Source organism: Megalops cyprinoides, chromosome 10 (assembly GCF_013368585.1).
Source record: "Megalops cyprinoides isolate fMegCyp1 chromosome 10, fMegCyp1.pri, whole genome shotgun sequence".
Taxonomy (NCBI): Eukaryota; Metazoa; Chordata; class Actinopteri; order Elopiformes; family Megalopidae; genus Megalops; species Megalops cyprinoides.
In genome coordinates, this window is record NC_050592.1 from 36060640 (window position 1) to 36087330 (window position 26691).

The 26691-nt window shown below is 45.1% G+C and overlaps 1 protein-coding gene across 1 annotated transcript in view; it reads left to right on the forward strand.

Annotated features, from left to right (window-relative positions):
- The first annotated feature begins 411 nt into the window (after window positions 1–411).
- Window positions 412–26691, forward strand: part of LOC118785071 (upstream-binding protein 1-like) — a 34070-nt gene continuing 7790 nt past the window's right edge. Inside the window, exons 1-8 of the mRNA XM_036539599.1 lie at window positions 412–431; window positions 5752–5903; window positions 10960–11067; window positions 11139–11299; window positions 11411–11669; window positions 11927–12145; window positions 13357–13463; window positions 21912–22072. Coding sequence (XP_036395492.1) covers window positions 412–431; window positions 5752–5903; window positions 10960–11067; window positions 11139–11299; window positions 11411–11669; window positions 11927–12145; window positions 13357–13463; window positions 21912–22072 — 1187 coding nt within the window. The remainder of the gene's footprint in view (window positions 432–5751; window positions 5904–10959; window positions 11068–11138; window positions 11300–11410; window positions 11670–11926; window positions 12146–13356; window positions 13464–21911; window positions 22073–26691) is intronic.

Consider the following 26691-nt stretch of genomic DNA (forward strand, 5'->3'; position numbering starts at 1 on the left):
AGCCAGTTAGCCTGAAACTTGTCTTTGGACTGCTGCTTCACCTTAGTAACGTTATCGTCACCTGCCTGAGGATCCTGAGGATTAACGTTGACATCACTGGCACTGCTGTTTGTGCTAGTCCTTGCGGGTTCCGTTGTTTTTTTCTGAGCGGGTTCCACTTCAGATGATGCAGATTTACGTTTTAGCCAGCGGTCCATGTTTGCATGCCTTCAAGTTCATATCATTGAAACCTGTCTGTATGCTAGCGAGAGATGCTGCAACAGCAGAGGCGACTCGTAGCCTTGTAGAGAGAGGGGGAGAGAGCGCGCCAAGTGTGTTATCCATGGCGGGAGTCGGTCCGTCTGATGCAGCGTTTCCGGCTAGTCGTCCCGCATTCCGCACCAGTGAAAACGTTGGCTGTAGGGATGCACGATGATATCGGCACGACATCGGTATAGGCTGATAAAAACTTAAGACGTTAATTGTCGGTTAATGTGCCTGGCCGGTAAGGTGACGCGTTCACTATGTGCACGCGATGACGCTAAATGTTTATCATGAGCGCCAGCAACAAGCTTCAGCATGTCAGCTGTATGGAAGTATTTCGAAGTATCTGAAACAGATAGATTTGCTATTTGCAATGCTTGAAAAGCACCAGTGATGTGAGGAGGGGGAAAATATATAGCTAAGTTTCTCACTCTGGGAGGATGCTGCTAGTGCTAAGCTTTTCTCTGCTTCCGGACTGGCGTGTGAAACATTTTAAATAACGCGGCTCCGGAGGCAGAGACAGCAATGGGAAATAAAACAAAGAGAACCCGCGATCGCCTAGTTCCTGCTTTGGGACTCGAACAGAGGGTGTAATTTTTGTGTTTTTACACTTACACAAGGGCACTGGACAGCGAATAACGTTTTCTGTAACTTTATTCAATTCAATTCAATTCATTTTTATTTGTATAGTGCTTTTTACAACACAAGTTGTCACAAAGCAGCTTTACATTGTTCCCCAGCCTGAGACCCCCTGAGAGCAAGCCAACAAGGCAACAGTGGCAAGGAAAAACTCCCTATCAGGAAGAAACCTTGAGCAGAACCGGGCTCATGGGGGGGCCCATCTGCTTCTGGCCGGCACTGGGCAGATAAAGTTAGACACAAAATTATGCGATGTACATTTGTTATTGACAAACAATAGCAGTTAACAGTAGAGTGATTATAAGAATGTCTCCTAGGATGTCCGGGTCTTGGAATGCAGTTGGCTTTGATGGGCAGGGCAGCGAGGTAGCAGGACTGGAAAACGAGATGAGACGCTTGGGCTACAGCTCCGGACAGGAGCCCGGAGCAGGGAATAGGAAGCAAACAGAAAACAGTGGTTAGTGGATGATAAGAATGGCAGGGATGTAGAACAGAGAGGCAGGAGAGGAGGGGCAGAGAAAAAGGTGTGCAACAAGGAAAGACCCCGGCAGGCTAACATTATGGCAGCATACCTAGGGGACGGGAGGCAAGGGACCGGCATAGTCATGAGGGCGACCCTAAGACAGTCAACACCAGATCACGGCACAGGGTCCATGAAAGCAATGACCACTTAGTCCACCAAAGACTCTATGATCCACGCCAGCACCAGGCCATGTCCCTCAGCTGAAGGATTTACTATATAGATATGTTTTGAGCCTAGACTTAAAGGTGGAGAGAGAGTCTGTTCCCCGAATCTCAGAGGGTAAACTGTTCCACAGGAGAGGGGCTTGATAGGAAAAGGCTCTACCGCCTACAGTAGTTTTGCCCACTCTTGGAATGGTGAGAAGCCTGGCATTTTGGGAGCGAAGGGCTCTCTGCGGAAGATATGGATGAAGAAGGTCCTTAAGATAGGGGGGGGGGCAAGCCCATTTAAAGCCTTAAATGTGAGTAAGAGTATTTTAAAAATGATCCGGTATTTAATAGGTAGCCAATGGAGAGAGGCCAGAACTGGGGTGATGTGCTCAAAGCGTTTAGTTTTAGTTAAGATTCGAGCAGCTGCGACTTTATTGTGTTTATTCTCAAAATAAACATCGCAACTCCATAAGGAGAGAATGCGATGGGAAATAAGACAGCCCGCGATCGCCGAGCTCGTGCTTTGGGACTTGAACGGAGAGCCTATGGTTTCGACCGACCCCTAAGATAGGTTTCTCACCCTGTGAGGATGCTAGTTGTGTACTGCTAAGCTTCTCTCTGCTTCCGGAGGGTAGTGAGACCATCAGCAATCGGCCAAAATGAGTTTGAAAATAATGTCAAAATCCAATATCGTTGGCTGAACATTATTAGACATCAGATTAAATGTGTGCGGGAATTTCCCGCATTATAAGTGCTAGATTTGCGGGAATCAATGAAATTATGCGGGATACCCGCAATCCCGTACTGAAATTCAAGCCCTGATTTATCTGACTGGCCCCTTTCAGGAATGTTATGTTCTAAATGAATGTAGCTAAGTTAAATTTAGCATTGCTTTACAGGATATGTGGGAAAATGTTTATTTCTCCATTAATCGATTCCCCTTTGGTGGCAGTCTGTAATTTCTACCCATTATGGGCAAAGAACATATTCATTTTTAGAGTACAATATTGACATTAAGGATGTTTTTTATTTAATTATTACTGACAAGTAAGCACACCAGTCTCCAGTTGGTAAAACATACAGTGTCAGAGTCATGAGTCAGCATGTCTGGTTGGTTGAATATAAACATTTACATGCAGCTGTACCTTAATGCATGTACAATATTGAGTGGATTTTCAGTAAGAAAACATTGTTGCCTTACTGAAATATGGGATAGTGTTTTAAAGTCCACAAGGTACTTCATGAGGAAAAAATGGCAAAGATTTCACTTGCAACCTTGTGCTGTAGATGGACTGGGGGGAGGTTGCATACATTCCTACTGGGCCCAGTAATTTGACACGTGGGCTCACATACTATTAATCTATGAATCCATATCAATGGTACATTCATTGGTAATGGAAAACATGAAATATTTAACAATTTCCATGTTATCTTTCCTCATTACTGTATATAGATACATTGATTTTTACAAATTTTGAATTATGTGCAATGGTAAAGCATTGGGGTCTGTGCATGGTATTGTGAATGTATTAGATATTCTTGTATCATACAATACTGCACTTGTGAATAACAGAAGTACTACTCTAGCTTTAATCACTTTGTTAATAACAGTTATATTATCATCCTTGAATGTAAGGCAAGTGCTTAAAAAAGGTAGTTTTACTGACACTTGTCCTCTGTGGATGAAGTCACCATGTTTCACAGGCTCCTGGAAAAATTTGATGCCATTTCAGTTGTCTCCCATAATGGGCTTGTTCCTGTAGTCAGGTCCTTTTTTTGGAAAAGGGATTCCAGGTGTATGTGCAGTGTTCTGTAGAGTTGTGTTCTATGGATGTGCAGTTCTCTATAGTGCGGTGTGGCCGCAATGCTGGCACATGATGTATGCTCAGTTACCCATCGCTAGAAGAATGACAGGTAGAATATTCTGCTTTAACATGGCTGCCACTTGACCACATAAAAACTATTTTGAGTGAGAAACTTTTGATGTTGAAAATCCGCCACCTTTGATCGGTGGGTACTGTTTTGATCCCTTCACATTGAGGTTAATTACTGTGTATGCCACTGTGCAGCACTAGTCACGCCCCTGTGCAGTACTGACTGCACCCCTTCCAAACCCCGAAACAAAATATTTTGTAGTTCACAGCCAAGGGTGTTGGTTTGGAAAGTGGTGGGGACATAAATCTGGCAGAGAATCTGGGGGTCCGACCAGGATTTTTTCATTGCATTTCCTGAAATTCTACACAATATACTATGGCTTTATAGTGCTTTCCTGAACACAATAAAAGGTGAGAAATTATCAGTACAATCACAGCATTTTAACTTTTAAACAATTAAATTCATAATATAACTGGTGTTGATACAAACATGCACATCATTTAGCTTTGATAAATTTTGTGTCATGGCCATTTTATTTTTTCTACCAGATAGAAAAGCAACTGCACAATAAATGAAGTTTTACTCTATACAGCATCTTTAAATCAACACATATTTCTTTGTCTACCACAACATGGCCCCATGTCTCTGTCTTCTTTCCCCTCTCATATTATTACATGCACCCACAAGTTCATGTGTATGACCCAAAAACATGTCTTCACCTCTCACTGATAGACACAAAATGTCTACACAGAATAGCAAACTAGCAATCCTGGAAGAATTACTAATGCTCCTCTTGTTTGGCCAACAGGTATATTGCCAACACGAGGAGAACAAGAACAGTTAATGTTACCCAAGTCAAAAGTAATAGCACAAAATCACCCTACAGCACACCCTGTCACAACAACATTTTGTTTGCTAGCTAACTACATTATCTGTTAATGTTAGCTAAATATAATAGCTACTAGTATAACGTTAATATGCCTAACTATTTTTGTTTCTACAGTGCTAACGTTAGCAAGACTATTACAATTCCTGGTCTGTATGCCCAGGACAGCTGCCTGTGTCTTCCATATCACTGAAAAATCAACGTAACGTGTTTAATTTGATACGGGTACCATAACATTATGATCTCAGAAGGCAAAGCACCTGTGACAGACAACCTGGAATGTGCTCTAGCGAGCTCTCTCCTTTGACTAAGCACAGAGCGCATTGCGCTGTTTTCTTCCAGAATGCACTCCAGCAATCACATCACTGCATGTAAAGGAGGCGGGAATAAAGCGAACAAACACCAACAGAAACGCTATTTCTCATCCAGCAGGAACATGAGGGAGTTAACCCTTTGTAGAGTCGATGGAAATAATATTTGATTTAAACGCATAAGCAGTTAATGTCAAAATAATGGTGGGGACAGTTTTACATTTACACAATTTTAGGTAATAGAAAATTGGTAGGGACGTATCCCCACCGTCCCTACCATAAATTACGCTCATGCTCACAGCTCAGACACTTATTTTCATCTTGGATTCGGAGACATTCATTTTCTTTTGTTTTGCTTAGTTGAGTGTTGAGTGTTCTCTGGGTTTCTCTTCAGGGTTTCTATTCAAAATATAACATACAGCATGTATAAGCACAATGTTTTAGAACAGATGGGATCATTGATTACCATACGTGGGTTTTTGTGAATATCACTTATCTGTGCATAAGAGAAATCAGATGGTGTGCATGAGAACTGACTGGGCTGGATTCATAAATGAGACCCCTGGTTTTGAAGTGTCACCCTGCCCTGCGAGGCTGCAGTAAGTCCAGGCACCTGCTGCACAGTGGTAATGTCTGTTATCTACATTACTTTGCAGGCATTTACAGACGCTCTTATCCAGAGCAACTTACATCAATTACAGTTTTTTTTACAATGTTATCCATTCATACAGCTGCATATTTGAGGCATTTGTGTGTTAGCTACCTTGCCCAAGGGTACAGCAGCAGTGTCCCAGTAGGGAATCAAACCGGCAACCTTTTGGTTGCAAGTCCTGCTCCTTAACCCCTATGCTACATCATACCTTTAGATAATTCTGCTTCTCTCTCAGATACCTGTGGGGGAGGGCCTCAGTGAGTTACAGTTTACAGTTAACCTATTAGGGAAAGGGATTTCCTGTTTTTTGGATATCCCTGTGGTGCTGCTGTTACACACATATATCAGACTGCAATCATTCTCCTGGTTTATACGAGCAAGGTGTCCTGCTGATAGCTGTGCATCGGCTGCGATTGCATTTCACATCTGTGTTCAGCACTATCCTGCTGATCTGAAATCTCCCTCTTTCCCAGTGATGTCCTTGCCCTGCCCATATTCAAGCAGGAGGACACCAGCCTCTCCGTGGAAACCGAGACCAAAAATCCGCCATTCCAATACGTGCTGTGTGCCTCCACATCCCCAGCCGTCAAACTCCATGACGAAATCCTCACTTACCTGAACCAAGGTGAATGAGTCTTTTTTGCACCTGAGCATTCAGGTTTCAAACAGTATGCAAATCTTGCAAGTAAACGTGTTCGCAGTAGGATTAACAAGGTTTGTATTATTGCTCAGATACTAAGTGTTCCAGTTACTCATGGATACAGTTCTCACAATTTTAAATGGTCAAAAATGCTACTTCCAGAATAAAGGCCAAATACTTCATTCCACTCAGTTCCACCATCTCTGCTATTCATTGCCCATACGAAAGCATTGCAGTGTGTTTTTTGTTATGTCTAAGTATGTACTCCAGGATATCAGTATATGGACTTTATCAAGTATACTCCAGTATGTAAATTTAATTAGTGTAAAAGAAAAGGAGACAAAGAAAAAAGGAAATGGTGGAGGAAACTTTTCAAAATAAGTAAATAAATAAGTAAGCAAACCTAAAAATAACTCCAAACTGCCTTTTAAATTTACAGACAGGATAGCATCACTTCAATAAAGCTTTTACGACAAGCAAATGCAGTGTGCTTTTTCTGGTTTCTGTTGCTGAGGTTGTGGTTGCGATTTTATATAATTAGTGTGGTTGCCCGAAGGGACTTGATTAAATACCGTTGTTTCCAATAGACCTAAATGCAAATTGCCTTTAGCTCAACTGGTAACGACCCTGGCCTTTAGCTGAGCAGCGAGACCACGGTTCGGAACTCATTTCCAAATACTTTTTTTAATTACGTATTTTTAAATTGTACAACAAAATAGAGGCAACTTCTGCGGATTCTAACCATGCCTTTGGTTCAGTGCTGTGATGAACGGTTTTTGAATTAGCCAAAATAGGTGCCGAGTTCAGTCTCAGCTCTAAGTCATGTAAACACGTTCCTTTGTCAAAGGGAGCTCACAGCGTCAGACACAGAGAGGTGAGGGAGGCAGCACACGGCAACTCGAATAGCGTGTATATTCAATAATGCACACAGGCAACCACACTTCATTTTCTTCAGAAAATGCACACAAATCTAGTGATTATTATTATCCTTCTAGTTCTAACTGCATCTAAACCGTTCGCTCTACAGACAACAAACCAATGCCAAATTGACCGGTTTGTTCACCATTGGTGTGCTTGTACTTTTACAAATTTATAGTTTTATAGTTTTAAAAGTATTTGTTAAAAACACTCTAATCTTACCCCCATTAAAAAAGATAGGGCTTTAGTGTGCGGGCCAAAGGCTTGCATTCTTCTGTTACAAACTTTTTAAATTGCTGTATCTCTGGCTATACATGCATAAATTATACATCAAAACAGAGCTACACTTGTGTAGATTCTCACAATGTTTTTAGTTCAGCGCTGTGATGAATGCCCTGCCCTTTGTCTCCAGCTACTACCCTACTACTACTGTTTGTTCTGTACAGAATTGTAAGAACACACTAGGATGTGCCTAGAAGCTGTAGTGGTTGTGGTATCCTGAAAGCCCTGACATCATCAACATGCGATGTCTGACAATCATGGCTGACTGACTCCCTCCGCTCCGACAGGACTGCGCTGCGAGCTGCTGAGAGGAAGTGGAGGAAATCCAGATCCTCTGTGGACCTGGCTGCCTATCACTCTCTGCTAACAGCATTTACAACCGCAACAACATCAGCTAAGTCCTCTTTCTTCCAATCCAAAATCAATGCCAATATAACTAACCCACAAAAACTTTTCTCCACCTTCTCCACCCTCCTCACCCCCCCTCCTCCTCCCTCCCCCTCCCACCTCTCTGCCAATGATTTCAGGGTCTACTTCGAGGAAAAGGTGACCAGCATCCGGGACTCCTTCTCTCCCTCAACAACACTCTTGACCACCACGGGCAACTCCATCAACCAGCTGTCTTCCTTCATGCCGCTCAAAGACTTGGAAGTACTACAACTCATCACAGACCACCACGCCACAACCTGCCCTCTGGACCCCATCCCCTCTACCCTGCTCCAATCCATATCTGGTGAGATCGCCCCATTTCTTTCCTCATTTATCAACTCCTCACTAACCTCTGGCACTGTCCCCACAGACTTCAAGAAAGCTCTGGTCACACCACTCCTCAAGAAACCATCTACCGACCCATCCGATGTTAGAAACTACCGACCGGTATCTCTTCTCTCATTTCTATCTAAAACCTTGGAACGTGCAGTACTTAACCAACTCTCCCCTTTTCTTCTCAGGAACAACCTCTTAGACCCCCATCAGTCAGGATTCAGAGCTGGACACTCAACAGAAACTGCACTCCTGGCCGTGACAGAGGCTCTCCACACGGCTAGAGCCTCCGGCTCGTCATCTGTCCTCATCCTCCTCGACCTCTCTGCTGCTTTCGATACAGTCAACCACCAGACACTATTATCAAAGCTGTCTGAGATGGGCATCTCTGGAACTGCCCTCTCCTGGTTCACGTCCTACCTGACTGGTAGATCTTCCCAGATCTACTGGAAAGGCTCCACCTCTGCACCCACCCCCCTCACTACAGGAGTTCCACAGGGTTCAGTACTGGGACCCCTACTCTTCTCAATTTATATTAACTCTCTTGGCTCAGTTATCAAATCGCATGGCTTCTCCTATCACTGCTATGCTGACGACATCCAACTCTTTTTCTCTTTCCCTCCCTCTACCCCCCAGGTCAACGAAAGAATCTCTGCATGCCTGACTGACATCTCCAAATGGATGACATCCCACCACCTGAAGCTGAACCTCAGTAAAACGGATCTCCTCTTCATCCCAGCCGGCCCTTCCCCCCTGCATGACCTTTCCATCACCTTCGATGGCACCACAATACCATCCTCTCAGACAGCAAAGAGCTTGGGCATCACCCTCGACAGTAACCTGGACTTCAAGGAGTACATTGCTCGCACGTCACGGACCTGCCGATTCCTCCTCCACAACATCAGGAGGATTCGCCCGTTCCTAACCACATACGCGACGCAGCTCCTTATCCAGGCCACAGTTCTCCCTCGACTGGACTACTGCAACGCTCTCCTTGCAGGCCTCCCAGCATGCACCACCCACCCTCTCCAGCTCATCCAGAATGCAGCTGCCCGACTGATCTTCAACCTCCCCAAATTCTCCCATGTTACTCCCCTGCTGAAATCCCTCCACTGGCTTCCTGTCGCTACCAGGATCAGATTCAAGACCCTGACCCTCGCCTTCTCTGCAGTCAACAGGACAGCCCCTGCCTACCTCCAAGAACTCATCCAGCCCTACACACCAGCCCGACCCCTGCGCTCAGCAGCAACTGGACGCCTTGCTCCCTGCATGGTCAAGACAGGAGGTGCTCGTTCTGCCAGACATCGGCGTTTCGCCTACATCGCTCCCCAGTGGTGGAACGAACTCCCTGTCTCGCTACGGACAGCTTCTTCACCCCATTCCTTCGGATGGGGCCTGAAGACGCACCTCTTCAGACTCTACCTGGACTGACCCAGCACACAATTGCTGCCCTCCCCCCCCCCAATTAGTGCTGTCGTAAATTGCTGTGCTTTTCAAATTGTGCTTTTTAAATTGTTTCTTGTTGCCGCCTTTACCCTGACGCTCATTGTGCCGTTTGAAGTTGTTGAAGTTTGCCGTTCGAAAGTGTATCGTATTAGTTGCCCTTTAGGCTGTAATTGTACAAATCTAATAGTACTGCGTCCTCAAACAGACCTTGCTCTCAGCTGAGAACTGTCTCATTGTGGAACTGTACACATCCTGTCCCCGTACTGTCGCTGTACCTACTGTATGCACTTTTGTAAGTCGCTTTGGATAAAAGCGTCTGCTAAATAAATAAATGTAAATGTAAATATTATCTTTATCAGATTTTTTTTCCATTTTCCCTTGATTTGTTCATAATACTGTTTTGTTAGTGTAAAAACACTTAATTGTGGCATAAGGTCTGTGCTTAGAAATCTAATTCTTAGCTCTTAATTCCAATAAGGGAAATGCATGTCATTACTCATAGTTGTCATTCATCATCATAGCTTTTATTTTGCCACTGCCGTTAACATTGTCAAGCAACTGAGTTCTGATAATGATTAAAAGTCCAGGCAGGGACAGCCAGTATTCTCCCCTACATGTTTGTATCTCTGAAGTGACTCTAAGGAGACATGACTGTCACCTGAACATTTGTCACATTCCTGCCTAAGTCCTGCCTGTCATTTCTCTGATTATGTAGAAAAGCTGACCTCTGGGAACCTTACACTCCCAGGATGCACTGGGCAAGGTGTAAATGATCAGGACCAGTTATGCTAATGAATGTACTAATTGAGAAGTCATTTGGGGAGAAGAGGAGGGATTCATGCAATTGTGTGTTATGTTCTGCACTTTTTTGGCTGTAATGGAGTGGCTAATGGAGTTGGTCTGTGAGGGAATGGTCTGATGAGGCAAGGGAAAGACTGAGGGACTGTTTTGTAACAACAGATTGGGAAGCACTCTGCAGTCCTCATGGGGAGGACATTGACAGCCTGACTCACTGTATCACGGACTATATCAGTTTCTGTGTGGAGAACGCTGTGCCTTCCAAGAAGGTGCGGTGTTTTCCCAACAATAAACCCTGGGTGACCTCCGAGATAAAGTCTCTACTGAATGAAAAGAAGAGAGCTTTTAGATCGGGTGACAGAGAGCAGCTGAGGAGGGTCTAGAAGGAGCTCAGGCAGGTCATCAGGAAGGGGAAGGACAGCTATAGGAGGAAACTGGAGGAGTGGCTGGAACAGAACAACATCAGGGATGTTTGGAGAGGACTGAAAAACATATCTGGGCATGGAAAAGGAGAGGGGGGAGACCAGTCCAGCGGAGATAAGGACTGGGCAAACAAATTGAATCTGTTTTTCAACAGATTTGATTCTGCCCCCACTGCCTCAATCGCCCACCCTGCCCCCTCTTCACACCGCCCCGGGCCATCCTCGACCACCCCCCTGGACCTGTCCTCCTCAACCAGGCCACACCGGCATTCACCTGCCCCTACTCCTTGCCCCTCACCACTCCTCACCCCCACCTCCTCTCTCCCCTCTACCTCTCCCCTCCCCCTACTCAGCCTCCAACCCCCCCACCCCACCCCCTCTCTCTCCTCCACCCTCCCCCCTCTCCCTAACAGCTGACCAGGTGAACTGGCAGAGATCAAGGCAAGAAAGGCCGCAGGCCCGGACGGAATCAGCCCCAGACTGCTCAAAGACTGTGCGGACCAGCTCTGTGGTGTGGTCAGGTACATGTTCAACTTGAGCCTTAGTCTGGAGAAAGTCCCGGCCCTGTGGAAGACCTCCTGTGTGGTTCCAGTGCCTAAGGTGGCGCGCCCTAAGGAGCTGAACCACTTCAGGCCTTTTGCCCTGACCTCCCACCTGATGAAGACGTTGGAGAGGATCATCCTGCATCACCTGCGACCCCTGGTGAGCTCGCCGCTGGACCCCCTACAGTTTGCCTACCGGCCTGGTATTGGGGTAGAGGATGCAGTTATCTACCTCCTCCACAGATAACTTCACCTGGAGAACACTGGGAGCACTGTGAGAGTCATGTTTTTTGACTTCTCCAGTGCTTTCAACACCATTCAGCCTGCACTACTGAGGGCGAAGCTGGAGGGAGCAGGAGTTGATCGCCACCTGACTACATGGACCACTGACTACCTCACCAACAGACCACAGTTTGTGAGACTCCACGACTGTGTGTCTGATGTGGTGACCTGTAGCACAGGTGCCCCTCAGGGTATGGTGCTCTCTCCCTTCCTCTTCACACTCTACACTTCAGACTTGTGCCACAACACCAGCAACTGCTACATCCAGAAGTTCTCGGATGATACAGCCATCGTTGGATGTGTGTCTGAGGGGAATGAACTGGAATACAGGGAGGTATTTTAGGAAGAGGACATCACACATCACACCTATGAACATCCAGGGTATGGACATTGCGGTGGTGGAGAATTACAAATACCTGGGTGTTCACCTTAATAACAAACTGGACTGGAGAGACAACACTTATGCCCTGTACAAGAAGCCTGCTGAGGAGGCTGAGGTCCTTTGGAGTGTGCAGGGCTCTCATCAGGACTTTCTGTGACACAATGGTGGCCTCAGCCATCTTTTACGCCGTGGTCTGTTGGGGAGGGGGCTGTATGGACAGGGACAGGAGGAGACTGGACAAGCTGATCAGGAGAGCAAGCTCTGTCCTGGACTCTCCACTGGACTCTGTGGAGGAGGTGGGTGAGAAGAGGATGCTATCCAAACTGGCATCCATCATGGACAACACCTCACACCCCCTGCGCGAGTCTGTAGTGGCCCTGAGCAGCTCCTTCAGTGAGAGACTGCTTCACCCACGGTGTAAGAAGGAGCACTACCGCAGGTCATTCATCCCAACTGTGGTCAGACTGTTTAATAATACCATTGGGCAATAAACCCCATCACTCTGTAAATAGATACTATGGTTTTTGCAAATCTCTAGTTTTTGCACATCTCTGGGGTTTTTTTTTTTTGCACATCTTTTCTGGTTGCACGTGTGTCCTGTAGTTCTCAATTTTCTACTTTCCTGCTTATATATAGGTTGCACACAGTGCTCATTTCTGCACTGTATTTTTTTTACTTTTAATGTACATTTATTTACAATTTTCTTTGCCACTCTTGCTTTTTTACCTCTGTCTTACTGTTGCTGTGACATGTGAATTTCCCCGCTGTGGGATCAATGAAGTTCTATCTCTCTCATCTCTAAGGGAAAACTGGAGTTGAAGTTTTACAATAATAGGTAGGCTGTAATTGCATGTACTCTGAGCAACTCTGACTCTTTGGGTGGACCTTAGTGAAAAATCTTTTGGTCAGGACTGGGGTGGAGCAGGCTGGGATGTGGGCGAGGTGGCAAGTATCAGCTGAATGAGTGAATGTGGGCGAACATGGTGCTGTAATTGGCTATACTGTGGGTGGCCAAGGTCTAGTCTATACACATGCTGGAGCCATATTCAGTTTGTATTTGCATTGAACGTAAGTGAGATAACATAAGTGAAGCATTATGTATGCTTAGAAAGGGGAAATGGTTTACTTCCAATCATCTGATCCCTGGATCTCCATGTTGTCTTGCTGCATTGGAAGTCTGAAGTGGGCGTTGAGAAAACCTGTATATACTAATGCAGTGTTCAGCATGGAAGCCATTGCACCACATTTAGAGGCACATTTACAGCCTTGACCCACTTCCCAGATAAAAAGCGAAAGGAATACAGGGAGAAGGTATGCACCTGTATGAAAAAATGTGCTTGCTCTGTGACATACCTGCTCATGACATAGAAGGCTCCCCAAGGTGCTATGCTGAGAGATAATGACCTTTTATAAATGCAAAGGGAGCCCAGCATTTTCAGAAAGATAATAGATGTAGACATCATATGAATAGATGTGTTCATATCATCGTGTGTGATTGCTAATGGGAGCAGAATAGGCAGAAAAGAAGACCAGAGCATTACCGCAGTGCTGTGCCTTTTGCAAAGACAGCTGAACGAGGAAACCCACCCCCCCCTCCATTTCAGACATCCCGATGTCCGTGGGCATCACCAATCCCAAGACCAGTCCCTCACAGCTCAATGGTGTCGAGTTCCTGTGGGGCCTCTCCAAGTGGACCTCCATCTTCGTCCAGGTGCCTCCACTCAGGATTTGGAAGTCAATGTTGCCGCCTTGGTTTCCAACCCATTACTGACAGCAGATTTACTGTACAAGATTAGATCTTTTCCGCCCACTGAGTTCTGTTGTGTCTGTGTCTAGTAGTCACTACAGAGTTGTATGATTATTTAAAATGTTACAGCAGATCCATATAGTTTACCCTTTTCTACACTGCATTATTTAAACCTCTCATTCTCAATCCTGCTCCTGGGGCCCCCCTGCTCTGCATGTTTTTCCATCTTTCCCTTCTCTACCTACCTGACTGAACTCATCAGTGACACCTGATTTAATAAAGCAGCAAGGATAGATGGAAGATATGCAGGACAGGGGGCTCCAGGAATAGGATAGTCTGTTGGTGGTGGGGAAACCAACCCCTCCTCTCCACCTGTATCAACAGTCAACCAGTGGGAAAATGTAACCAGACACCTAAAGGAAGAAACAGCCAGGGAGAATGTATGAGAAATCAATGGGAAAATGGGAAAAATCAGGGATGCACTGATTGTGAAATTCTGGGCCGATACGGATACCGATGTTTAAAGAAAGGCTTTGTGTATGTAGCTAACTAGATAGCTAAAACACTCACTACAGACTACCAAGCTATAATGTTAATTTGGTAGCTAGCTAGCTAACAGTACTAAAGTTGTCAGAACAGGTTGCTTGCAGTGTCTGTGGTAAAATTTACTATGTGGTCAGAAGAGATGTGAAGAGGCTTGATTAGTTTGATAGCTAGCTAGCTCTTAGTAATACAACAGCTGAGCAAAGTGTGTGAAAGCCAAATTAGCTAGCAAGCTATCTAGCTTTCTGTGTTGTTTTTCTTGTAGCTAGCTACCCAGCAAACATGCCTCTTTGGGGCCCATGTGGGGCCACTGCGGGCAGAAACTTGGGGCCCACTGTGGGCAGCCCACTGTGGGCCCCATTGCCGGTGTGAAATGCAGGGCACATGTGGGCCCCACACTAAGGGGCACTGGTGGGGCCCCAGTGGGATAGCCCAGAGTGTGGGCTGAGTGTGGGCTGCCTGCACTAAGCAGAGTGGGCCCCCAGTCAGTCCCATTGTGGGCCCACAGCATGCCCATAGTATGTCCACACTTTGGGCTGGGAGCAGTGGCGGCTCTGCACATGCCCCATAGTGCTCCATGTGGGCTCGGTATGCTAGTGAGTATACTGTGGGCTCACATATCTTCAGTGTACCTGTGTACTTTGTGGTACTTAACAATAACACAAAATTACTTAATTATGCTTAGAATAATTGCACTTGTTGAACGTAGTAGTAATCAACTAAAAAATAAACTAAAAGTCATATATGTTTCAAATACATTTATTTACAGCCAGCTTAAACAAAAAAATGAAGAAAATATATATTTGTAGCAAAGGGCGAGAGTAGTCACCCCACCCGGCCTTGAACCCGGGTCTACAGGGTACCAAACATGCAACTTTGACCGCGACACCAAAGAGCCAGACTCATTGGTATGGTAGTCAGAGTGCATACTCTAATGGGCAGAGATGAAAATATTACAGGTCTTGCAGCAGGTTAGAAAGTGAGAGACAGAAAGACACACAGACAGCCCTTCGCTACAAAGACTGCCCCGCCCTTCACTACAAATGGTGTCAGAGTGGGATGGCTTGCCGCGAGGCCATCGGAGGCGTGCCCTGTGTGTGAGCCGTATGAGGGACCCCCAGGTTCATTTGACCCCGGTATGTGAGGGACCCCAGAGATGGGTGAAGCACAGTGTGAGGGACCCCAGAGATGGGTGAAGCATGGTGTGAGGGACCCCAGAGATGGGTGAAGCACTGGTGAGTGGGGCATCCTGGGATGGGAGAAGTACAGCAAGAGAATGCGTGAGGGACGCCATGGTGCGTGAAGCGCATGGGCGCGCTTCCCGAAGGGGAGGGCAGTGTGACGGAGTGCCGTGACTACGGTTGAGTATGCGCTCTGACTGCCATACCAACGAGCCTGGCACAGGTGGGCATGCTCACAGTAAGCCTACACAGGGGCCTCAAAGGGCAAAACTGCTGTAGGCCCCACATGGGCTAACCCACAGGGGCCCCTATGTGGGGTTTATGTGGCCAAGTCCACAGTGGGTTACCCACAGAAAACCCTCATGGGGGCCCAAAAGGGAAAAACTACTGTGGGCCCCACATGGGCTAACCCACAGGGGGCCCATGTGGGCTTACTGTGGGCAAGACCACAGTTGGGCTTGCCCACATAAACCCCACATAGGGGCCCCAAAGGGCAAAACTGCTGTGGGCCCTGCGAGGGCTAACCCACATGGGGCCCATGTGGGATTAGTGTGGGTTTGCCCTGCCCACGTTGCCCCACAGTAAACCCACACCTACCCACAGTGGGCCCGCACGGGCATGTTTGCTGGGTAGCTATATGTTTGTTTGCAAAGTGATATTTGTGTTTGTCAGCAGAATGTGATAGTAACTAGCTAGTTACGTTTATTGTTTTGTATTGTATTGATTCGTCTTTGTAAGGTGGTATTTGTACTTTTCAGCTGAATGTGCAAGTAGCTAGCTAGCTAGCTAATTTGGCCTTCATGCACTTTGCTAACTATCAAACCAATATAGCTTCATCATGTCTCTTATGAACAAATAGTTAATTTTAACATTCGTATTACAAGCTAAGGTATTGACTTCTGATCTTAAAGGGGACATATCATGAAAATCTGACTTTTTCCATGTTTAAGTGCTATAATCCGGTCCCCGGTGCATCTACCAACCCAGAAAACGTGAAAAGCGACAACCCAGTAACTTTGTTTTGGTCAGCCTTTCTCCGCAAGCATGTGAAAAAATGAGCCGCTCAGATTTCACTACCGTAGTAACGTAGGAGGGGGATCTTATTATAATATTACCGCCCCTTAATCTGCACGTTTCCACCCACGGCGCCACCATTTTGTTTTCGCAAGCGACAACGGTGTACTTTCCCTTAGCCTCCATACCCTCTATTACTTTATGCTGCTAGTGCAAACAAAAGTTGTGTTTGACAGAAATGTATCCGTGTTACTTATGACTCACCTACAAAACAGCTTAGACTACTAATATGATGTAAGCATTGTAGTTCATTTGCTGATTGCTAGCTTTTTAGATACCCTTATATGATGTTTGATAAAGATCTGGCTAGCAGCCAAGATGCAGTGCTATGTTAGCTTGGATAGCCTGCAAGTTGACCCTGGCAAGCTCGATTGCTAAAGAAGGAGCGTTTGTGTCCGAGCGATATTTTGGAAGAAATATTAGATCATTCACAGTATTTGATAGCAATCATAAACGCTCCGTCTCCTCCAGCAGTCATCTCTCGCTCAAAGTTTCTAGAACGCTCCGCTCTATGCTTTTGCTCAGGAGTCACGCTCAACGGTCGCCATGGTAGCTTGGAAAATTACCGGCATGGGCACACCACGCTGAAGTTGGGGGTGTGGTTATCAGGGGCTCATTATCATAATATGGAAGTAGCTCTCAAAAGCTGCCATTCTAGACAGTGCTATTTTTGCAAGGTGAAGATTTGCCGTGGTGCTTTATCCTTGTGGTATTTTGACCAAAAAATGTCACACCTCTCTTATAAAGACCTCAGGGAACTGTCAACTTGTGTAAAAGTAGGTAAAAAATGTCACCTTTAAATACCATTTGCAAGCTAGCAAGTTAACGTTAGTTAGCTAACTAGCTAGTGTTAAGTGCACCAGGTCATTCATTCATTAGTGGATATAACTTTAAATCCAGCAACTGTATCTCTTTTGAATTCTTTTAATGATCTTTGCTGACCCATCTGGTGATTTTTGTTTTATTTCTTCAAAAGGTAGATACAGACACACGTCAAAGTTTTGGTCCACTTTGCCATAGATGCTGACTGAAGAGTTACCCTGCTCCCACCCTGAGCATGCCATAAGAGCAAAATGGCCGCCATGTGAATAAGGTTAATTATAGTACCACCTATTGGATCTTCTCCGAAAATGCAGCTGGGTAGGCCACTGTTGTCCGAGTCAGACCGCAACATCGGCCACTGCCATTGATGAATGTCATCTTATTAGCTGATAGGCTAATGGCAGTCAACAAGGCAGATATTGGCCGATACCGATGTACGGATGATATATATGAGTGCATCCCTAGAACAAATGGTGAAATATCTTAGGATGGGGACTATCCTGGGAGAGTGATCAGTCCTGTGAACCTGGGTTACACTGTGGTGGGGGGACTCTCCCCTCCCCTTCACCCAGGCCACCAACAGAAAGGGAGGATTACCAACCTGTTGAAAAAACCAGTATGCTGCCTTGACAGAGGAAAGGTGACTAAAGAAATTTATAAAGATTAAGTCCAACATTAATGTGCTTACCTGAGGTTGAGGATCCTCTTTTAAAACAGGACAATGAGTCTTCTGGGCCCAGGTTGGACTGGGGTGGCTTGAGGTGCTCCTTCTCACCTGGACACCAAAACTATCAACCTATGGAAGAAGGAAAATCCTTTCCTGAAAGTGAAGATCCAAGTGGGGCGATTCTGTACAATACACAAAAAATGAAAGTAATCATTTTGGGAGTGTACTTGGAACATTCAAATCAGAATTGCAATATGTCTGATACCTATGGAACCCCAAGATTCAAAACCAAAAATGACTAATGACTGAAGTTACATGGTCAGTCTACTCAAACCAGATTTAACAGTTTAATTTTTTGCCTACATATGACTCAGAGATGTTTTAGTAATGTGTGTGTTAATTATGGTCAACAAATCTTGTCCTCATAGACAACTGTGGCTGCCAGTAAAATAAAACTGTGAAAAGAGAACAAGAGCCACCATTAATGACCGTTCGATGGGGAGGGCAGGTGAGGGTAGACAATCTTCAATTTTGTCCTCTGGGAACACAGAGACTAAGGGCGCTTCTCCACTTATAATATATGGACAGTTTTTTGTCTATATCAGTGAAATACTGGAAAAAAATAGCTATACAGAAGTATGTATAGCAAGCCATTTTTTCATTTGGCATTAATAATAAGGACTAAGATCCTAGGAAGACAGCAATCAAAAACATTCAGGCAGAAATTAAAGCATTCACTGAGAAGTTTCCTTATGCAACCTGTTATGTGCCAATTCTGAATTTTTCTGTCCATCTAATGGAACTATAAAAACAATCTGCGGAGCATTAACTGTTACATTTCCACTCTGTAAAATACATAAGGATGAATTCATCATGACCTGGGTTGACAATGGGGCCTCAGATTACTCATTTCAAATCAATGACTTACATAAAAAAAATAAATTAAAAAAAATAAAGATGGCCTCATGAAACAAAAGATTTCTATCACTACTAAAAATGGTATGTCATATGTTGCTGGTTATGCCACATGTTGTACATAGGACGGACAGACACACCATAAAGCATAGGCTAAAACAACATATTTATACTATTCCAAGAAACAAAGTAGACAAAATTAGTACAGCATTATTAAGAACATCACATTTAGTACCTACAGATTTCAGACCTGGGAACAAATGCTTCTTAGACAGGCAGGGAGAGGGAGTATGCAGAACAGAGCTATATTTTAAGGTTATTAACACAGTTTCCATCTGGCTTGAATGAAAAATGAACCATTGGAACCAGACAAAGCTGATGCAGTACCATCCCTGTTAGATCTATCTGTAATCCATGATGGGGAGTGACCTGGGAAAAAGAAAATTAGTACAAACAAGGAAACTACTCGCCTATGGGTACCTACCTGTACTGCAGGTGGACAAGAATCTAAATTAGAAAACAGGAGTATTACTAACCCTAACTGTAGCAAAGGGTGAGTGCAGTCATAGCCAGGCTCTTTGGCATTGCGGTCAAGCTGCAGGTTTGGCACCCTGTAGACCCAGGTTCAAGGCTGGGTGGGGTGACTGCTCTCGCCCTTTGCTACATATGGTGTGAGAGTGGGATGGCTTGCCGTGAGGCCATCGAAGGTATGACCAGTGTGTGAGCCGTATGAGGGACCCCCAGGTTAGGTTGACCCCGGTGTGAGGGACCCCAGAGGGTGAAGCACCAGTGAGTGGGGTACCCTGAGATGGGAGAAGTACAGTGGGGGGAATGTGCGAGGGATGCCTTGGCGCGTGAAGTGCATGGGCACACTTCCTGAAGGGGAGGGCAGTGTGACAAAGTGCTGTCACTACGCTTGAGTATGTGCTCTGACTGCCATACCTACGAGCCTGGCTCTTTGGTGTTTGCGGTCAAGCTGCAGGTTTGGCACCCTGTAGACCCGGGTTCGAGGCTGGGTGGGGTGACTGCTCTTGCCGTTCACTACACTAACCTTTGGAAAAGAGGGGTGATTGTCAAACAGGGAACAAAAAAAGATTGACACCTTCAAACAGAACAAGGCTGGGGACTACATCTAGCACCTGCACTCTTCCAGCTGCCAGATCAAGGTGTTCAAGGTGAGCCCAACCTGCTCTTCACATGTCCCCTCCCCCAGCACAATGTGTCAGATTTCAAGAGAGAGGAGGCTATTGCTTTGCCTGTCATCAGATCATTAGTTTCAGTTTGGGAGTTAAATCTGCTCTCTGCTCTCATGAAAATGGGGGGATTGGGATCCCAAGCCCTTTGGGCACTAGCCTTGTGCTAGTGTTGGAATTTATATTCTCTTACCAGGAAAAATATAAGGATTTGTTACTTTTGTTGAGGAATGGAAGCTCAGTGTTAGATGGGAGCGTTGGAGCTCAGTGTTAGATAGTATAAGAAAACATTTCAATTTCTGCTCTGAAAAAAGCAATGAGTAAATATATGGAATATAACGTACAAATAAGAACATAAACTAAAAACTTGAAACTTAATTTAAACTACTTACATTAGTAATTGTAAGCAGCAACACAAGTAATTGAAATCACACTCTCCTACCAAATTGATATTTTACTATTTACCTGATGTGTTTATATTCAAAAATATTCAGCTAGCCGCAAACTGAAATGTCTGCTTTCAGAGTACTGTCATTTCAGTGTCAGAATGAAGGCTCTACTTTAAAGAGTACCTTGGATTCTTTTAGTGACAGAAAGACTAATGTAGCACTGAAGTTAACTCTCTAAACTCCAACCCTCTAAAGGATTATTATTTAGGGATGCACGATATTGGATTTTTGCTGATATTCGATATGCCGATATTTTCAAACTGATTTTGGGCAATACCGATACACACACACACTATATCGGCAATACCGATATAGTGTATGTGTATATATGTATATATATATATATATATATATATATATATATATGCCATGTTATTTAAAAATGGTCTCACTCGTCAATGCAGACTTAGCAGCACACAACTAGCATCCTCACTGGGTGAGAAACCTAGCTAGGGGTCGGTCGAAACCATTAGGCCCTCCATTCAAGTCCCAAAGCACGAGCTCGGTGATCATGGGCTCTTATTTCCCATCGCATTCTCTCCTTATGGAGCCGTGATATTTATTTTGAATGAGCAGAGACACAATAAAGTTACAGAAAACATTATTCGCTGTCCAGTGTCGTTGTGTGAGTATACAAACACAAAAATTACGCCCTCTGTTCGAGTCCCAAAGCAGGAACTAGGCAATCGCGGGTTGTCTTGTTTTATTTCCCATTGCTGGCTCTGCTTCCGGAGCCACGTTATTTAAATTTTTTCTCACGCCCCCTCCAGAAGCAGAGAAAAGCTTAGCAGCACACAGCTAGCATCCTCCCAGGGTGAGAAACTTCTAGGGGTTGGTCGAAACCATTAGTTCCTCTGTTTGAGTCCTAAAGCACAAAGATTAAAAAAATTAAAATTTTTCTCACACCCCTCCAGAAGCAGAGAAAAACACAGATTAGAAAAGCCGATGCCGATAATTAACTTCTTAAATTTTAATCGCCCGATACCGATGTCATGCTGATATCATTGTGCATCCCTATTATTATTTTCTAGTGTGCTCATGTAGTTGAAGTTTGAAACATTTCAATTTCCTTAGAAGCCAGTAAATATCTTAATTAATCATTTGCTTGGATGAATATAGAAGTCTCTTCATATACTGTATATGAGACTATGTCTGAGGCTGACTTAGATTTCCAGATACCTGGCCCAGAGGGAGTAAAAAGAAGAAAGCAGTACATCATGTTTGATCTGCACTGATGCCCATAAGCAGGGAGCTTGTCATAGCCTGTATTTCATATGATGTTTGTTTACACTTATTTTATGTCATATTTGAATAAAGAACTTTGGCTTAATGAACTCTGATACAGAAATGCTCCATGCAGGAAAACCAACCACTGCTCCACACTACTCTCCCTTGATTAGATGTGCATTATTATCATGGGGACAGGGTTGTAGTTAAACAGTGACCTTGTTGTACTGAGATTGGTGTTCTGACCCTTAAGAGCCTTTTGTAGCAGTGTAGCAATGTTGTGAAAATATGTGCTCACTGTGACTGTAAATCATTGACCCCAGTCTCTGGTGTGTGTCTAGATGAGGCTTGAGTCCATAATAGAAGAGGCAGCCGAACACGAGCTGAAAAAGTCCAGCAAGCGGACTCTACCCGCTGACTGTGGCGATTCTCCGGCCAAACGCAGCAGCGTAAGGACACCCCCCCTTCTCCATCTGCCTGGTTTCTCCACCTGCAACAGAGTGTTAGATTTAGGGCTCCACCAAGACGGGGTCCAGACCCCTCCCCCTCTTCAGGTCGGGTCCTGGCCCTCACTCACAGCCCAGATTCAATTGGACCTCACCCTGGCCTTCCATTTCCTTGAAACATGCCCCTTTACTTTACCCAACCGTGAGCCCCACACACACGTCTTAAATCTATCATTCTGAAAATATTCTGTGCAAATCTGTAAAATGTAAAACATATTACACAAAAAACAAAGTATGTAATATTTAAAAAAAAAACTTAACGTTCATTGCACTGAGCAAAGGCAGTTTGCACTTTTGAAGGTGTTTGCAGATCCTTTGGCTTGCAGTTGTAAGCTCCTGACTTGAGTTAGTACCACAGATGTCCAGTTGGAGTTCTGGAGGCAGCCTACTGAGAACATTCATTTTGTGCTTAGTTAAGGGTTCCTTTGTAAATTTGGATGAATTCTTAGGGCATTGTCTTGCTGGCATGTACATTTTATGGCCAAGCTGGACCATCTTGAATGAGTAACCTGGTTTTAAGGCTCAACTGGGCAAAACTGGCTCAAGGGCTTGGCTCTTGCTCGATTGCTCTAGCCTGGACGAGTTCCTGCTGTGTTTGTGGAGTGGTCTCTGTGCAATTTCATTCAATAGGATAAAAAGCTATATACCTAGCTATTAAATAAGGTAGGTCTGATCTGCTCCTAAAGTTGAATCTTTTGTTGCCATTAGGGGACAGAGAGGGAATTTTCCACTTTTTTCCTCCTTCCCTGCACCTTCACTGTAGCACCTGATAGGGTCCCTCCCATTTCACTTATTTTAAAGTACCAGATTTAGTTTCTTCCTCTCCAGCTTGTTCTTCCCCCTCCATCCTTGCAGCCCTCCTCCCAGCTTCGTCAGCTAGGGCATTGCCCTGTGCTTCCATTGTAAAAGGTCCGTTGTTCAATTGCCGCTGCAAGGGGTTGCATGGAAGAGGCTACTCATGTCCCAGAATCAACTCCAGGAGTCCCTTCTGCTTATCTTCACTCAGGTTCTTAAATTTCTGAACCAAGTCTTCTTCAGTACTGTCACGTCGACAGTTGTTGTCACTTCTTCGGATTTCTGTACGGCAATCGTTAGCCCAATGTCCGTGTTTTCCACACTTCCTGCAAGCTCCTTTTCTACCATTCTGATACTTTTTGAATTCTCTTGCTTCTGTGCAGCCACATTACAAGTCTTGCATTCGATGTCTGCTACCACTCTTCTTGCTGTTGTCACCAGGTCCTCGAATGTTGTTCAGTGATCTTCCCAGCCAGGCGTGCTGAGCTTGACCACCTTCCACACTTCAGGCAACAGGCCTTGCATGAATGTCGCCTTCAGTAGACCATTCGCATTTGCTCCGATGTTCCGTTCAGTGAGGCCTTCCAGTCCAGAATGTCTCAGGAACAGCTTGGAAAACGATCTGAGAAGTCATCAACAGCTTCTGATTTCTGTATGCAGGCAGAAACCTTTCCCCAGTCCGTTGTTGCTCTCATAGCTCGTTGAATCTACAAACAAATTCCTTCCCAGGTGTTGTTCAAATTCTGTCTGTCTTCTCCCAGTGCTGTTTCAACTTCAGTGTTGATCCTGTTGACTTCAGCTGTGTTGAGCACTGTTGACAGTAACTGAAGGCAAGTCTCCATCCCTGCCTTGCGTGGATGCTGCAGGTCTTTGGACCATTTATCAGTTTCTTCTGGCTTACACACTTTATGAGCATATATCAACTGATCCCCATGCCTTCTCACTACCAAGAGCCTTATGTGCATTTCACTGTTGGACTCAGTTTCATCTGTAATGGTGGTGCTTTCCTCATCACCCTCGCTAGGTGCGCCCATTGCCATTGCTCTGAATGCATACTGTCTCTCAACCTGAGTTGCTTCCTCCATTTCCTTATACAGGTAGACACTGTAGGGAGGAGCACTGGAATAGGAGTGAACACCCCTTTTGACTGTTGCTCCACCCCTCCAGTAGGGCTCCTGCTCCTTCCTGTTTTCCCTCAGTCTGCCTCTGAGCTCTGACAGCTCCTCTTCCAGCCTCTTGCATTTCATGTTCTTATCTCTCATCTCCTCAGCCAACACCCTGACATTCTCTTTCTCTTGACTCAATTGCCTCTCGAGTTTACTCGCTTTTCGTGTCTTTTTCGCAATTGACACAACACCACCAAAGTTAACGACACACTTTCTTTTTCTCTTTCATCACACATTGTGATATTCCCCAAGCCTTTTTAACATCATCAAATGGCCACAAACCACCACGATCAAGTTCAATCCCATACTGTTGCTCAATCTCTTTTTCTACCTGTTCAAGCTTAAAAGTGGTGCGCAAATACACCATACTCATTGCCACTATAGTTTCAAAGTCAACATCAGGCACAGCTCTCCTACCTTTCTCAGTAGTAGGACTCTGCCCTGCTTTGTCAGCAACAGGCTCAGAGTTTCCCTGAACGCCAGCCATCATCATTAATCTCAGACTGTTGTTACACCAGCGCTAGTTCTCTCACTAGAAAACTCAGATGTTTTAACACAACTCTCCCCCTCCCGGAGAGTTTCACTCAGTCGGATGTTTAGATAGAACTCTTTATCCAAACACCTCAACCCACAAAATTACAATGTCAACAAGACAAACAACATTAAACACATAAACGTCGACAGCTCTTCCGTTTTCAGGCGGGCTTCTACAGATCTGTTTCAAACTGTAGGGTATCACGATCTTCCGTGACAAGGCACGAGCATCTACAAGTGCAGGCGTACACACACAAGTGCCAACTTTCACACATGTCTGCCAATGTACCCTCACTCGCAGGCTATCCACTATAGCGCTCTCCCAAAGGACTCACTCATTTAAACAGTCACTACAGACCCTTTTTCTGCAGTCAAGGTGTCTAGAGTACTCACACCACACAGTTTGTAGTTTTCGACTACTGGTACACGTCAATCATACAATGAGTCTGTCACAGTTAACTTTAACTTACAGCTTTATCACTGTAGGCACATATCTTAACAGTTCTTTGTCTCACTGTTAGCTTTGTCTAAAATATCATGTTACAAATTTCTCGGTACTTTTTTTGATCCAGCAAGGTAAGGAAAGAGGCTCACCAATTTTCAGAGAAGATCAACAGATGTTGAAGGTGCGTGCAGGTGACTTCTCTTCACTTTGGCAGGATCACTCCTCTTCCTCTTAGATCCGAGTCATGGCACCAAGTTGTTGGATTTCCGTGAAATTGATGTACTTGCAAGCTAACTAATAAAATTGTTACACAAAGAACTTCAGTCTGGACTGTGGTTGAAGGAGAGGTAGAAATGTTTATTGATGATCTTCAATACAGCAAGGCTTCACAGGCGATGGTTGGTTCAGCAGAGTTTTGGATGTTACACGCACAAGTCGTTACAAGTCCCATGCTTAGAATCTTAAACCTTACACACTCCTCAACCTCTTGCAGTCCGGTCTTTCTCTGCTCACTGCTGTCTGGTGTCTGGTGTCTGCTGTCTGCTCTTGGGGGCAACTCTGCAGCAACCTTAGTTAGAAGTGCTTACACAAGCCTGGTTAGATGTTTAGGTTTGCTCGACCTTGCTGTGCCTGGGCACTGTCGCCTAATTGGAAAAACACTGCTTCAAAAGGCACCCTTGGATTGATAGTGAGAATACACTGGCCCAGCTCCTCTCTGTCACAGACCTTGACAGGGCGGGCAGAGTGGAAAGAGTAGGTCGAGGGGTACAACTGAATGGTACCACCATTCAGCAACATGCCATCACATCATCCAAGGCACATCATCAAGAGTGGGCTCAGAGCTTTAGCTATGGGGTAGAAGACCATAGGTCACACAAAAGAGTAGGACCGAGCTTGGGAGCCCAGCCTTACAAAGAGTAGGCCTGGGCCTGGGATAGAAGGTACAGAACTAATATATCAAAACAGGCCTTGTCAGTAATCATACATATAGTGATTGATCTGAGAGCAGCTTCGTGGAAATCGGGGGCCTCTCTGTTGGAGGGCCTGCAGCACATGCACACACAGTACATGTTCACGTGATTCATTCAACAGCAGCATCACATTCGAATGTAGATCACATGCCCTGACTATGTAATCACCTTAAAGACCGCATAAACACAGTCATATTGTATTGTGTATACTGACTAACTCTTATACTGCTTACCAACCGTTTCATGCCACTGCAGGACGAGTTGGCCCACGATCCTGAGAGTGGGAGGACTGAAGAGCCCCAGGGCATCCAGGCGGCCTCATCCTCCAAGAAAAGGGAGTTAGTGATAGTGGGGGACTCAATCATTACAGGGGTAGATGGCATAGCATGTCCGCGCAACAAGGAGACTTGCATGGTCTGCTGCCTGCCTGCTGCCCAGGTTGGAGACCTCCTGGAGAGTGCAGACAAGCTCCTGGCCAGAGCGGGGGAGGATCCAGTGGTCATGGTCCATGTTGGAGCCAATGACAGAGGAAGGGGTAGGTTCGGGGTTCTGCAAGAAAAATTTATTGAACTAGCGGGGAAGATTAGGAGCAGCACCTCCACGGTAGTCTTCTCTGGAATTCTACCAGTACCATGTGCAAGCAAAGGGAAGCAAGCCTTTATATGAAGGTTTAACATGTGGCTACAAACCTGGTGTAGGAAAGA